This window comes from Coloeus monedula (assembly GCF_965178545.1).
Source record: "Coloeus monedula genome assembly, chromosome: 19".
NCBI lineage: Eukaryota > Metazoa > Chordata > Aves > Passeriformes > Corvidae > Coloeus > Coloeus monedula.
In genome coordinates this window covers 879,325-892,103 of record NC_138799.1, presented here as the reverse complement: position 1 = coordinate 892,103, position 12,779 = coordinate 879,325, and the positions used below count along the sequence as shown (strand labels likewise).

The 12,779-nt window shown below is 51.4% G+C and overlaps 1 protein-coding gene across 2 annotated transcripts in view; it reads left to right on the top strand.

The window, feature by feature from the left end:
* The window catches only part of STX8 (syntaxin 8), an 86,683-nt gene extending 77,343 nt beyond the window's left edge, over positions 1 to 9,340 (top strand). The window contains exon 6 of one of the 2 annotated variants that reach the window (XM_082294319.1): positions 8,353 to 9,340. In XM_082294319.1, the coding sequence (XP_082150445.1) occupies positions 8,353 to 8,551 (199 nt within the window). In that variant the 3' untranslated portion in view covers positions 8,552 to 9,340. The remainder of the gene's footprint in view (positions 1 to 8,352) is intronic. The other variant, XM_082294318.1, reaches the window with a different exon arrangement.
* The last annotated feature ends 3,439 nt before the right edge of the window (positions 9,341 to 12,779 follow it).

Below are 12,779 nucleotides of genomic sequence, written 5' to 3'. Positions count from 1 at the left end.
CCATGCTGCTTTTGAGCTGAAATTTCTCATACTTAAGTCTGTGCAAAGATGATTTATGGTGCTAGAAGGGCTCCACTGGAAATGCAAGATGTATTATGAAGTGGATTGAATGGCCCATGCTGAAATGTTTATTGCTGTCTTCAAAATAGAATACATCAGGGTTGATGGGGCCTGTCCAGGAAAGAGAGAGAGTGCAGTGCAGTGGGGCTAGTGGGGTATTTTTAGTATTCCAATAAAAGACAAGGCTTTTAAAGGAAATCACTTATTGCCATTTTGCAATCAAGAATGCAGGAGTGTTCCAGGGACTGCAAGAAATATGCTTCAAGAATGTGGGAGCCATAAGGAACTAATCATTAAATATTCTCCCGTTTCCACCCCCGGCCCTGTGCTGAGGAAGCCATTTAGGAGCTTTGCAATTTGTATGGAAATCTCAGCCCTCCTGACCACTCGGTCAAGCATCCCAGGGGCTTGGGAGCCAGCAGCCCATTTGCAAAACTTCCTACAATTCCTGGGCAAGGAGGGCACTTTGGAAAATGGGAGACACATGGACCAGCCTTCAAGAACACTTAATCTGACCTTAAATGACTGATATGAACACAATGTGATCTTTTTTGTGCTGCAGCCTCTTCTCCTCGATCAGTGCCTTGCTGGGGAAGTTGTCCTTGCACAAGCTTTGGATGGATCAGTAAAACTGGGAGGTTGTTGCTGTTGTTGTTCCACTCGTTTGACTGAGCTGTGCTTATTTCTATTTCTTGTTTATTTTTTTCATGTGATGCTTGAAACATTTTGGAAGCGTTTTGGTGCTGTAATGCATCCATCTAAGTAGGGAGGGAGCAATCCCCGCAGTTGCCAGAGTGAAAAACAAAGGCAGAGGCAAAGGATAATCTTTTCCCAAGTGATTCAAGAGCCTAATGGGACAATTTAGTGATGCATCTAAGCAGAGCTGGTGGTTGCCTGCTCCTTCTCCCCACGTTCCCACCTTTTTCCCTGTCTGGCCCTGGTGTCCTGGTGAGGCAGTTCAGGGAGCTACAATGGCACAAAAGTGACCCCACCAAAAACAAAGCCGGGCTCTGGGGCTGGTGGCAGATGGACGTGTGCAGATGTCCCCTTCTGCTCCAGGCCAGCAGAGCTGGCCTTTCCTTTGATTATTTTTCTTTCCCCATTTGTTTTTGCTGGAGAAAGTAGTGCAGGAACACCAGTTCCCTGCTGAGATCATCTGTCACAGCTTCTGCCCGTTCCCAGCTTGCTGCAGGTACCAGAGCTGGGGTGTGACCCTTCCTTTCAGGAAAACCCTTTGGAGTTTGCCAGCTGGGCTGGGCTCCTGCATCCCCTGCTGGAGTCGGGGCTGGAGAGGGAAGCTGAGCTGGAGAAGGTCCATGGAGGCACAGATTTGGGAGGAACCCCATCCCTCAGGGCACTGCCCCATCCCTGGGATTTCACTTGGCCCAGGCTGGTGGCTCCTTGCAGCCAGGGCTGGCAAATCCCCCACATTTGCAGTGCAGTGAGAAGTCTCTTCAGTGACCTGTGACTTGTGCTGCTGAAGGTCCCACCTGGTTGGATTTTGCATTGGAAGCCACTGGATTTTCGGGGGTGATGTTGTTCTCCCCTGGCTGTCCTCCACAGCCTGATCCCAGCGCTCTCCCCACCATGGTTCATGGCACTGTTTGTGCCAAACCCTTCTGTTCCCCCATGCTTGTGCCATGGGGGGATATCTTCTGGTGGAGATGGGGCTGTCCCAGTTAAACCTCTGCTTTCTCACCCTTCCTGCTGGTTTTTCTTAATCCAGAGCAGAAGGGTTCGGGTGACACCTCTGGCTTGGTCAGGCTCACTTGAGTGAATTGAGTGACCCTCATCTGAATTAAGGGATTTTTAGAACCTTTGTGCTCTTGTTTGAGCTGTTTTGCTTCCTTCCTTCTGGGAAAGCTTCACACTGAGGTTTGTGAAACTTTCACAGGTCCCATTCCAAGCTGTAGCTCTGTTGCTCAGAAATGCAGAGTATTCCTTGACTGCTCCTGTTCCCTGGTGTCCCTGACGTAAGGGAAAGGATGCCCGAGAGTTTGGAGGAGGGACAATTGGAAACTGTGCGTGCTTGTTTAATTAAAAAAAAAAGGGGAAGAAAAATAAGCCACATGCAAAGAACTCCAGTAACCACATCTGCCGATGACCTTTGGGGCTGGAAAGGGTTTGATGATAGTGTGGGGCCAAGCAAGGAAAGTCTGTGAAGTCACTCCAGAAGAACAAAAGGAAAAACCATGAGGATGTTTCCAGTTTGGGGCTCATCGGGAGCTGGGTGATCTGCACAGCTCTGCCCCAGCCCACCCCTCAGAACAGGCAGAGATGGGTTGAGGTTACCAGTTTTGGGTTGATTTGGGGTTTTTGGGGTGGGGAGTCCCTTGGAGAAGCTGTTGGCCCCTCACACCTGCTCTTCATGCGATGGTGAGTCCAGGAAAGGATTTTATTATCCGGTATTTTTGCAGAGGGTGTTCGGGTCTGTGTGTGGATTGCCTTAAAGCTCTCTGGTTCAGTCATTCTGTCTCAGAGGCACATGAACCATTTCTCCACCATTGTCCTCTCCCAACTACCTGCTGCTAATTAAAGGAGATACAAATTTAGCTCAAAGTGTTCCCTTTCCCACAGACTCCTCTGAAAGTTAAAACTTGTGACAGTTTGGTTCTTGCTGTGCTCTTGCCTTGTCTTCAGCTCCAAACAAATGTCTTGCCTGTCTCTGAGCTTCACTTCTGGTGGCTCAGAAGGTAAAATAATTTCTATTTCCTAATTTCTATGGGAAACTTTCCTGCCTTCGAGCTGCCCTTCCTGACTTGTGGTTCTCAGGGCAGCACAGGAGGCTCAGGAATTGTTTCATATACACAGAGTCAAATGTGCCCCCTCAGACCATGGGATGGGAGCCTCCCAAAGGCAGGAGGTGACCTTCCCACAGAGCAGCTGAGCATCAGAGATGCTGAAACGTGAGCAGCAGTTGGAGGCTGTGAGCAAAGCCCTGAGCTGCTGGTGAGGTTGGGTTTGTGCCTCTTCTTGAAGGAATTTGGGATTTCGGTGCAGTTGTGCTTGGAAGCAGTTCAAGGCATTACCTGGCACGCGTCTGTAATTTGAAAAATAGATTAAAAAAGAAGCAAATTGAAGTATAACAATAATGGATTAAGAGAAACACTTATCTCACTTCCCTTCCCTCAGCCAGGCTGCACATGGGGTTTGGGACACAAAGTTTGGGATTACTGGATTGCTGAAGTCGTAAAGGTTTGGATCTAAACTCACTCCACGCTGCTTCTGGGGCTGATCTGACATTGTTTTCTGTGGTGATGGTTCTCATCCTGCTGGTTTTTAGCCACTTTGTTTGCCCCCAGGCCCTTCTGTCAGTGAAGTGAGGTGTCTCCATGCCCTGATCTAAGTTTGTGTTAGCAACAAACTCATCTCTGCGCCCCAGAGAGAACCCTATCTCCAACCTGGGATGACCAAACCCCACAAAAATGCAATTTCTAGTGTGTGAAATCATGTTGACTGAGGAGTTAATGTGCATAAACAAAGTCTGCACCTTTCCCTCAGATAAATCGTTTCTTCGTGTTAATCTGGCATCGCGTGAACAGCTCCAAATGTGGAATAACTCATAGACCAAGAGTGTTTTCATCTTACATAGGAATGACCTGGGCTTTTCTTTCTTCCAAATAAGGAATTAATAATGCAACAGTTGTTGTTTCCAACGAGCTCAGCTTTTTTGAGAAGTGTCTTTTTTCCCCTCCTCTAGACCCAGTGAAACACGTGAGCATTTGGAGCCTTTAATAACCGCTCGCGGAGCCTGGTCTTGATTTCTCTGAGAACTGCCAATGATTTTGATGTCAGGGCTGAGAGGTACAATTGGAGTGTTAAATTTCTCGAGGCAGAGCAGTTGAAAAGGAAGGTCAAAAGCAATAAGGGCCAGGTTCCTCTGGGCGGGCGGGGGCGTGGGGTAAGGCAGCGTTTCCCCGGCCCTCTCGCCCAAGAAAACGTTTGGCTGTCACAAAACTAATAAAGAAAAACCTCCAGAGAGGTGCATTCAATGATGCAGGTGTAGGAACCAGGGCTGTATTTACACACAAGCCAGCTTAATAGCGTGGGATTTCTGCTCAAGTGCTTCTTAATGCAACACAAATTGAATACCCGGCTCGCTCGGCACGGGGAAAATGTTGGAGGGAAAGGTTTTTTTATGGCTTTTGGGGGAGAAAGTGTTTGGCTCTTTTTTAGGGAACATAAAGGACAGCAAGATGGATTTCTTGGGGTGCTTCCCATGTGAAAGTAGTGCTTTAGGTATGTGCAGAGGGTTCAGAGCCAGCCTCCGAGCTGGTTCTCTGCTGCCTCGAAAAGCAGAGCTTTGAAGGGATTTGGGCAGGGTTTCTGCCATATATCTGGCAACACGGGCTTAAAATTAACTTACTGAAACAGCAGATAAAATTTGGGCTCTTTAAAACTGTGATATTAAATAGAAGTCTCGAGGAAAGCAGCCAGGCCTCTGCAGCCCCTGGTTGAAGCTCCCATCCTTGCCCTGCCTCTCTGCTGCCCTATAAAACAACAATTATGTGGTTGTAAGTTACTGCTCCGTGTCCCTTATAAAAGAAGAGTTATTCATAAACTTCTGGATAGACAGTTCTGTGGGAATATAACTTCCTTGGCCTAAACCAAACTTTTTTCCAGATAATGTAACACTCTACAGGCTCTGTAAAGTTAGAGCATGCTATTTATTGTTATTTTATTATCTATAAAAGACACCAGTGTTGAACCTGGGAATGACACTATACTCAAATCAGCAGGAAAGATGGGGAAAACCCCAAGGACAGCTGCTGTTCCCAGAAACACTCACCAGCAGGGTGCTGGGGGATGCTCAGGGCTTGTTTCAGGGCTGCTTTCCCTGCAGCTCCTCTCTGCAGACACAGAGCCAGGGCACTGCCATGGGCACATCCCATTTCTGGGGTGGGATTTGCCAGGTGCAAGTTGGACATTGTTGGAAGGGACTTGGGTGCACCCTTGCAGCTTCTGAAGCCAGGGCAGAGGGCTTGGCCACACACACACGTGCACATGCCTTAGAATTCTTTTTTAATGGGCTCAGATCAGAATTTACTTCAGTCCCCAGGACCCAAGCACCACGTGGCTGTGTTTGCTCTCTGAATAGCCTCCGTGCTGAGCCCACAGAGCCACCCAGCCCACCCAAGGACAGCCACTTCCCAAGGCTCCAGGGCTCTAGCTGAGGTGGATTTGGGGTTGGCAGATGAGATCACATTGGTCAAACCTGTCCAAAGGAGAGTTCCTGCTCGCTGTGGGGAGGGGCTGCCCTGGCAATCTGCTTCCAGGCTGGAAGAGAATCCAGGGCTGGGCACCCCATGGAGAGGGGACATCCCCCCTCAGCATCTGCCCGGGTCACTGGCCCTGGACACCGAGGTGCCGGTGGGGTTCCTCTCCTGGATGCCCTCAAGGTGGGTTTGGACCTCTAGGAATTATTTGTGTTTCTGTGTGAACCCAAGCTGGAAAGTTGGCGGTGTGGGAGTAAATCAGGCACGGTGGGGAGGGTGTCCATGAGGAACCCCAAACCCTCGGAGCTGACACATCCTGGGCAGTGGGAATGGACTTGGGACTTGGGCTTCCCCAGGAGCCCCGGGAAGGGGGGCTGTGGTGTGAACCCCAGCTCTCAGGGCTGGCCAGAGCAGGTGACACAGACCAAAGAGCAATATTAACCTAAATTACATGTATTTTAACCTTTTCTTTCCATCTTACACCTGAAAATGTGATCCTGACTTCATTTGGAAAAGGTTTGGTGAGATCTGCAGTATTGAACCCCCTGAGCCAGGGACCGGGGGATGAGCAGAGGAGTAGCTGAGCTCAGCAGTGGCATCAGAGCCACGGGAGTGCCATCGTTCCCAGGAATGTTGGGGACATCCCCATCCTGCCATGGGACACGCCCTGGGACTCGGTGCGAGCTGGGAATGCGCTCCCTGCGTTCCTCGGGGCTGGATCAGCAGCTGGAGCTCCATCCCAGAGCCTTTGGCAGGGGGAGCTTCAGGAGCATGGCATTTACTCCAGCCTGCCTTAATTACTTGCTCTGTAATTGCACATGGATTCCTGCTTCCCACCTTTCCCTGGGAGATGCAGTTTGGATTTGTATTCCTGTCACTGTTTTCCTTTGCACGAGAATCTTTTCTTTGTTCTCTTCCGACTCCTGTTGACTTTAAGAATGGCTTTGATTCCTAAACTTCTCCTTGGGGGTTTCTTGTGAGGGGGAATATTTATATTTCATAGCATTTGAGCAAAAAGAAGTCAAAGCAGGCCGAGACCCCAGAATGCAGAATTCCTGTCAGACCCTATCCACGGCTTTTGTGGGGAAATCACATGAACCAGCCAGGTTTTAAACCTTCAGATCCTTCTGATCTGCTGTTCTGAGGTGCAGGGGGGAGCAGTGTGTGCAACATCTGGTCTCTGTCTGCTCTGAGATGTGTGTGCTGAGGGCAGTCCACGTGCTCCTGGTTTGGTGTCCCTGGGATTGCCTCTGACGAGGGCAGCACCTGACCACTGCCCTTTGGCTGCAGGTTTTTAATGCCAGCCTTGTTCCAGGAATAAAACGAAGTTGATTTCATTCTGCTGTCCCTCTCTCCCTGCCCTGACCGTGCCCTGCAGTTCCCTCACTCAGCACTGCCCATTAGCAATCCTTTATTAGTCCCCCACCTTCCTCTCTTCCTGCTGGGGAATCATTTGGGGTTTATGTGCAGTTTTTCTTGGGACTCGTCAAAGAATAATTACACCCCATTAACTCCCCTCCGTATCATTACTAATTCACACCTATGGAGGATTTTCCAAGCAGCTGATCTCGGTTGTCTCTTAATTGCTGGAGTCCATAAACTCTGTTAGGCTGAAACTGTGCGAAGGATTTGCACCCTCTAAAACTTCTCCCTCCAGTGCAAAACATAACAGAGAATTGGAATGTGGCAGCTTTATCAGATCTGACTTCTTCCCTATTTAGGCAAATTATTTGCTTCTGGCTCTGCTGAAAACTCCAAAATGTACATGAAGGTGTAAAAAATATGAGACCAAAAGGGTGAGAAAGTTGTGGCTGTTCAGCCTGGAGAAGAGAGGGCTCCAGGGAGAGCTCAGAGCCCCTTGCAGGAGAAGGACTGGGGACAAGGGATGGAGGGACAGACACAGGGAATGGCTTCCCACTGCCAGAGGGCAGGGCTGGATGGGATAACAAATGGTTTCAGCTGAGCATAGGAGAAAAAAATGCTGGTGGTGGCAACTCTTATTTCCCTGGAAAAAAATCCTGGCCCCCTGGCAGAGAAGCAGTTTCTGCACAGAAAACATGACACTATTTACAAAAAGCAGTGTCTAATATCCTTTTCCAGCTTGGAAAGAGGAGTTTATTTTAATACATCCTTTTTTAATTGCCATGAGCTGGCCTTGTAAATATTGTAAGTGGTTGAGTAATCGTCCTCTGTGAGCAGAGCAGAGGAAGGGACAGGTTTTCCGCTCCTGGAACCCTCTGTGTTCCCTCAGCTCGGGCAGGGAGACAGCACGGAGCAGATACTGAACACAGATTAAAGCCTCTTAATTAAAAGATCTTTTAAACCCAGGGGATGCCCATGGGTATGATGCCAGTGCCCAGCACAGTGATCCAGCTGGGTGAGGAGGTTGTTTCTTGGGGGTGGTTTGGGAGGTGGATCTGGGATATTCTCACTAAAACATTTCTTTCTTTCCTCTAAAAAATGGGAGAGAAAGGGGAGAGTTCCCCCAGAGAAATGGGGAGTTGGGGAGAAGGGAGGGGATCTCGTTTTGTAGGATCTCGTTTGTCATGGAGTTCTGCAGGGATCCAGTGGGTTTTGGGGCACACAGAGGTGGGGCAGAGCACTGTGGGGTTCTCTCCAGAGCTGGATGATCCCTGTTTTCCCAAGTCAGGTACATGCCTGAGAGCCCAGCTCTGCACAGAGTTCTGTCTGAAAGCAGGAGTACTTTGTGTTGGAAACAATTTCCTGGTGCAATTCAGATTTCCTCCTGAATAATCCTTTGCCCCAGTGGGATGGTACAGAGGGATTCTAGCAAAGCTGAACTGGCCTGGCTGGGAGTTCAGCATATCCCTTAATATTTCCATGGCAGATGTTCAGGCAGGGACGTATCCCACTGCTGGAAAATCTTGATTTAAAGGGTCAGGAAGGAAGGAAGTGCTCTGCCAACGTGGGGTTTGAGTCCAGGTCTCTGCTCAGGTCACCAGAGTGCAGGGCCTGTCAGGGGAGAGCAGGGGGAATCAGGGAGGAGGAATTTAACCCCAGAAAACCATTTGTAAATGATGAAGGCAGCAGCCTAAGCCTGGTTCTGTCTCCCCAGGGATGCTGGTGGTGATCGTGCTGCTGCTCATCGCCATCGCCGTGGTCGCGCTCTGGCCGACGCATTAACCCGGATCCCGCCGGAGCAGCTGCTCCCTGGGGAGCACCAGGGCTCCAGGGAGGGCCCCCCTGCCTGCAGGGACCTTCTGTGCTGGGAACCAACTCCACAGCTGGGAATCAACTCCACAGCAGCAGACTGAAGCAGCATCCGCCAGACATCCGCTCTCCTTGGAGCGCAGCTGAGGAGCTCTGTGGGGTCTGGAGGATTTCAGCGGGAAAAGAGGATTTCATCCCACTCTTCCCACCTTCCTCTGGCACTCAGGCAGCTGCAGCTGTAGGATGGACCCATCTCTCCTGCATCTGCATCTGAGGACACGCTGGTGCTGCTGCCCTGCCCGCTTTGCTGAGCTCAGACCTCCCAGGGGCCTCAAACACCGAAATCCAGGAGTGCTTTGGAGAACAGCAACGTTCCCCTGCTTCAGGATCCCTCCTTCAGAGAGAAAATGCTCCAGGGTTTTCAAGGAACAGTCTTGGGGAATGACTGCATCTGGATTCTCACAGGATGGGAAGCGACAGCCCTGCAGGACCCCCGTGGGCTGCACAGAATCGCTGGTGACTGGGTCAGAGCTCAGCCCCTGGGGGGAGGTATTGGTGAGTTATTGATCTCCAGGGATGGAGTTACTGCTGAGTTTCTGATCTCCAGGGATGGGAGTTACACAGCAGCAGGACTCAGCCCAGCCTGTGAGGGTGCAGAGCTTTGCCCTCGTGTGCTGCCCAGGGGCTCTGCCAGCCTGGCCTCGGGAGATGCCCCAGAATTAACGTCCTAACTGAGCTCTGCCTCTTCCTTTGACAACTTCTCACACACTTCTGCAGCTGAGGGGAAGGATTACCTATTTCAAAACGAATGGAAAAGAAGTATTAAATGTTTGCTTCTGGCCAAGAGAATAATTATTTTGTTACACATGCCAGTTTGATTTCAGGATTAATAGAGCAAGCAATAAATACTGATTAAATCCATTTATATACAGTTTCTCTGCCTGGAGTTTTATTGTTTCCTACTCTCTTGTGTTGTCTGTGAATGATTTATCCAATGCTGCCATATCCTAAGAGCTGGTTTGGAGGAGGAAATAAGCAATTTCTGTCAGACTTTGTGTGTGTTGTGATACATGGAATACACAGAATCCCAGAATAGTTTGAATGGAAAGAACCTTAAAGCCCATCCAGTGCCACCCCTGCCATGGGCAGGGACACCTTCCCCTGCCCCAGGTTGTTCCAAGCCCCGTCCAGCCTAACCTTGAACATTCCCAGGGATCCACGGCTTCTCTTCTTCACCTGTCATTGGTGGTGCCGTGTCCTGCAGCTGTGGGAGCCCTTCCCTGGATCCAGAGAGCATTTTCCTTTGTGCTCCTGGGAAGGGCAGAGCGGAGTGGAGAGAGGAGCTTGGTGGAGAGAAAGGCCCAGAGATCCAGCAGTGCCCCTGCCAGCTTCAGACAGGGCTCTGTGCCCGTGCCCAGCCCATCCTCAGCACTCAGAGCTGGAGGAAACTGGAGGCTGGAGCTCCTCTGGAGTCTTCCATGTCTTTCCATGGAGAAAATCCTTGAAGCCTTTACAAGTCCAGCCCAGGTTGTGCCTGGTCAGTTTTCTTGGAGAGAGGCTTCACCTTGTGGCTGTCGAGGAGGGGAGGGGCAAACAGAGGTGCTTTGATGTTCTCTGGTTTTCAAGAGGACACGGCAGGGCTTTGATGAGTTCATTGTTGATGTCAGATTAGAACCGGAGCTTTAGGGCTGCTCCAGCTGGACCCAAGGAAAGGCTTTGGGGAGGGGTTCCAAACTGTGCATTCCTGCAGCTCTGCGGAGGGAGCCACACTGGGAATGCTCCTGGAGCTGTTCCTCAGCAGCAGCCCCCGAGCCCGGAGCGGGATTTCACTCCCAGTTCTGGAGCAGCCCCGTGGCTCTTCAGTGACAGCGGGGGAGCAGCAGGGTTTGTTCAGATGAGACCACGGGCCTGGGCTTCTAATTAAAGCTGTCAATTGTGGAGGGAATTACGGCTTTGTTTGGATTCCCAGGACACGCAGGGTGGACGTGGAACTCATCCTGATCAGCGTTCCACAGGGACTTTGTCCTGGCCAAGGCTTTCAAAGGCGCTTTCTGACCCACTGGGCCCTCCAACACATTTTTCCTGTGAGCGCCTGGGAAGGGTGGAAACACCAGGGTTTGCTCGTTGTGCTGGCGAACAAAGAGGTTCTGAGCCTTGCCCTTTAGGTAACATTTAATGTGTCGTGTGGGTGAGGAGTTTTATTAAAAAGCAGTGGATTTGGCAGCGCTCTGCTGTGTGCAGGGAAGCTTTTCTGTCTCCCTAAAGAAAAAGAAGGTTAAAATACGAGAGACGCTGGGGTTTGGCTCTGAGCAGCGGTGTTGGAGAAGCCAACCTGGAGTGGCTTCTCCAAGCAAAGATCTTCCAGGAATGTGCCCAGAGACATCCCAGGCTTCTCCTTCCCTGCCACCTCCTCCGTTTCTCTCCTGGAGGACGTGCTCAGGAGTTCAGCTGCTTCCAGCTGTAGTTCCAGCAGAACTCGGGGTGCTGGAGCAGGTCTGGTGCGTGCTCCAGGCACTTGGATGTCCCAGTGCCCTGGGAAAAATCCCCCCCTCCTACACGAGAATAGGGATCATCCCGGAAGGCTGCTGGGCATTTTCACGTTCCCTGATTCCTGGTGTGAGCTCGGTGTGTGGATGGCTCCTCTCCCACACTGCCTGGTGGGAAAACCACTCCAGGTCCAGCCCTCTGTGGGAAAAGCCTCATCCCCCTCTTTCCAGAGCCACCACGTCACCTTTGGACAAGTGGCCACCTGCCATCTGGGAAGCCCATTTGCCCCTCGGAGCAGAGGGTTGGCACTTGTGACCCATTTGTCTCTGCAATAAAGATCTGACATTTCTGACCCCCAGGATGTTTTTGGATTCATAAATTCCCAGCGATGCTGAAGGCTCAGGTCAGCCGGGCTGACCCCCCGGCGCTTGGCAGCACCTTTTGCCTGCACTTTTGTCCCTGAAAGTGTTTTGCTGCCTCAGTTCCCCCCCACCTCCAGCTCTCCATGCTGTCGGTGCCACCAGCCCTTGCCTGGCCCCGCAGATCCTGGGGTGGAGCTGATGGAGCCCTGAGCCCTGCACTGGATGGGGGGCAGGAAGGGCCAGCGCTGCTGAGCAGCCTCTGGGTGGGACAGAAACGGGTCCAGAGTGGGGTTGGAGCTTTCCTGGCTCCAAACTTCGGCTGTCCCCTGTCCCCACACCTGTCCCCCAGCTCTGGGCAGGATCCCACAGGTTTTGGCTCGGTCCCACTGCAGGGCACAGCTGAGCCGTCAGGAGCTGCTGGGGACCCCCCATCCCTCCCACCCAGGGGGACCCCGCTGGCCCCAAGGCCACGTGGCCGCTGGCTGGGGGTGCTGGGCAGGGACAGGGCTGGGAGTGACAGCCAGAAGTAGCTGTGCCACCTCAACCCTGCCAGGGGGACAGTGACAGAGCCAGGGGCTGGAGGGGACACCATCACTTCCTCGCCCAGGTCCTTGTCCCACAGGTTCACCGACCAACGGGGTGGGAAGAAGCAGAAATTCCTGGTGGTTTTTACAGTTTACAAGAGTTTATTCCACTGGTTTCTGACTTTAGTCCTACCGAGGGGGTGCTGAACAGTTACAAGCTCCTTCGGGTCAATTACAGCCAATCTAACGAACAAACAAACAAAGGGGGAAAAAAAAGGAAAAAAAAAGAAACAACTCAGAAAAACAATAAGAAAATCCACAACTTTTTCACGTGTCATTAAATATATTCATATATAATAACCATAATATATTAGTATGCATTGTAAAGAAACATCGCCCAAAGCAGTCTGCCATGGTCATAACTAAACAACATTTACAGTTCAAGATATTAACAGAAATAATAAAAAAAAAAATCAACAAAAAAAACAACCCCAAAACGAACACAGGTTTGTGAGGGGATGAGGCGGGGGCGGGGAGGGGGCACGGACACGACGAACAGAAACGAGACCAAGCGACTTCTGTCGGGTGCTACGGTCAGTGATGATTGTTTTGGCATTTCAGCTGCTCTCCGAAGCCTCTCTGAAGGCACCACAGCCCCTTCCCAGCCACCCCAGTGTCCTCGGGGTCCCCACTCCTGTCCCCAGGGCGATGGGTGGGCGCCGGGTTCTTCGCTGGCCAGAACGGGGTTGGTCCCCCAGAGCTGCCCCCCGGCCGTGCAGGTGTTTAGGGGGGCACCTTGTCCCTCTGGGTGACCTGGCAGAGGTGTCCTGGAGCTGTCCTGGAGCTGTCCTGGAGCAGGGGTGGCTGCAGGGAAGAGCTGCACCTCTGGACCCCGAAATGGGGCTGCTCTGCCCTCCCAGCAGAAGCTGTTCCAGTTCCACCAGTTCCAGCAGCAGCTC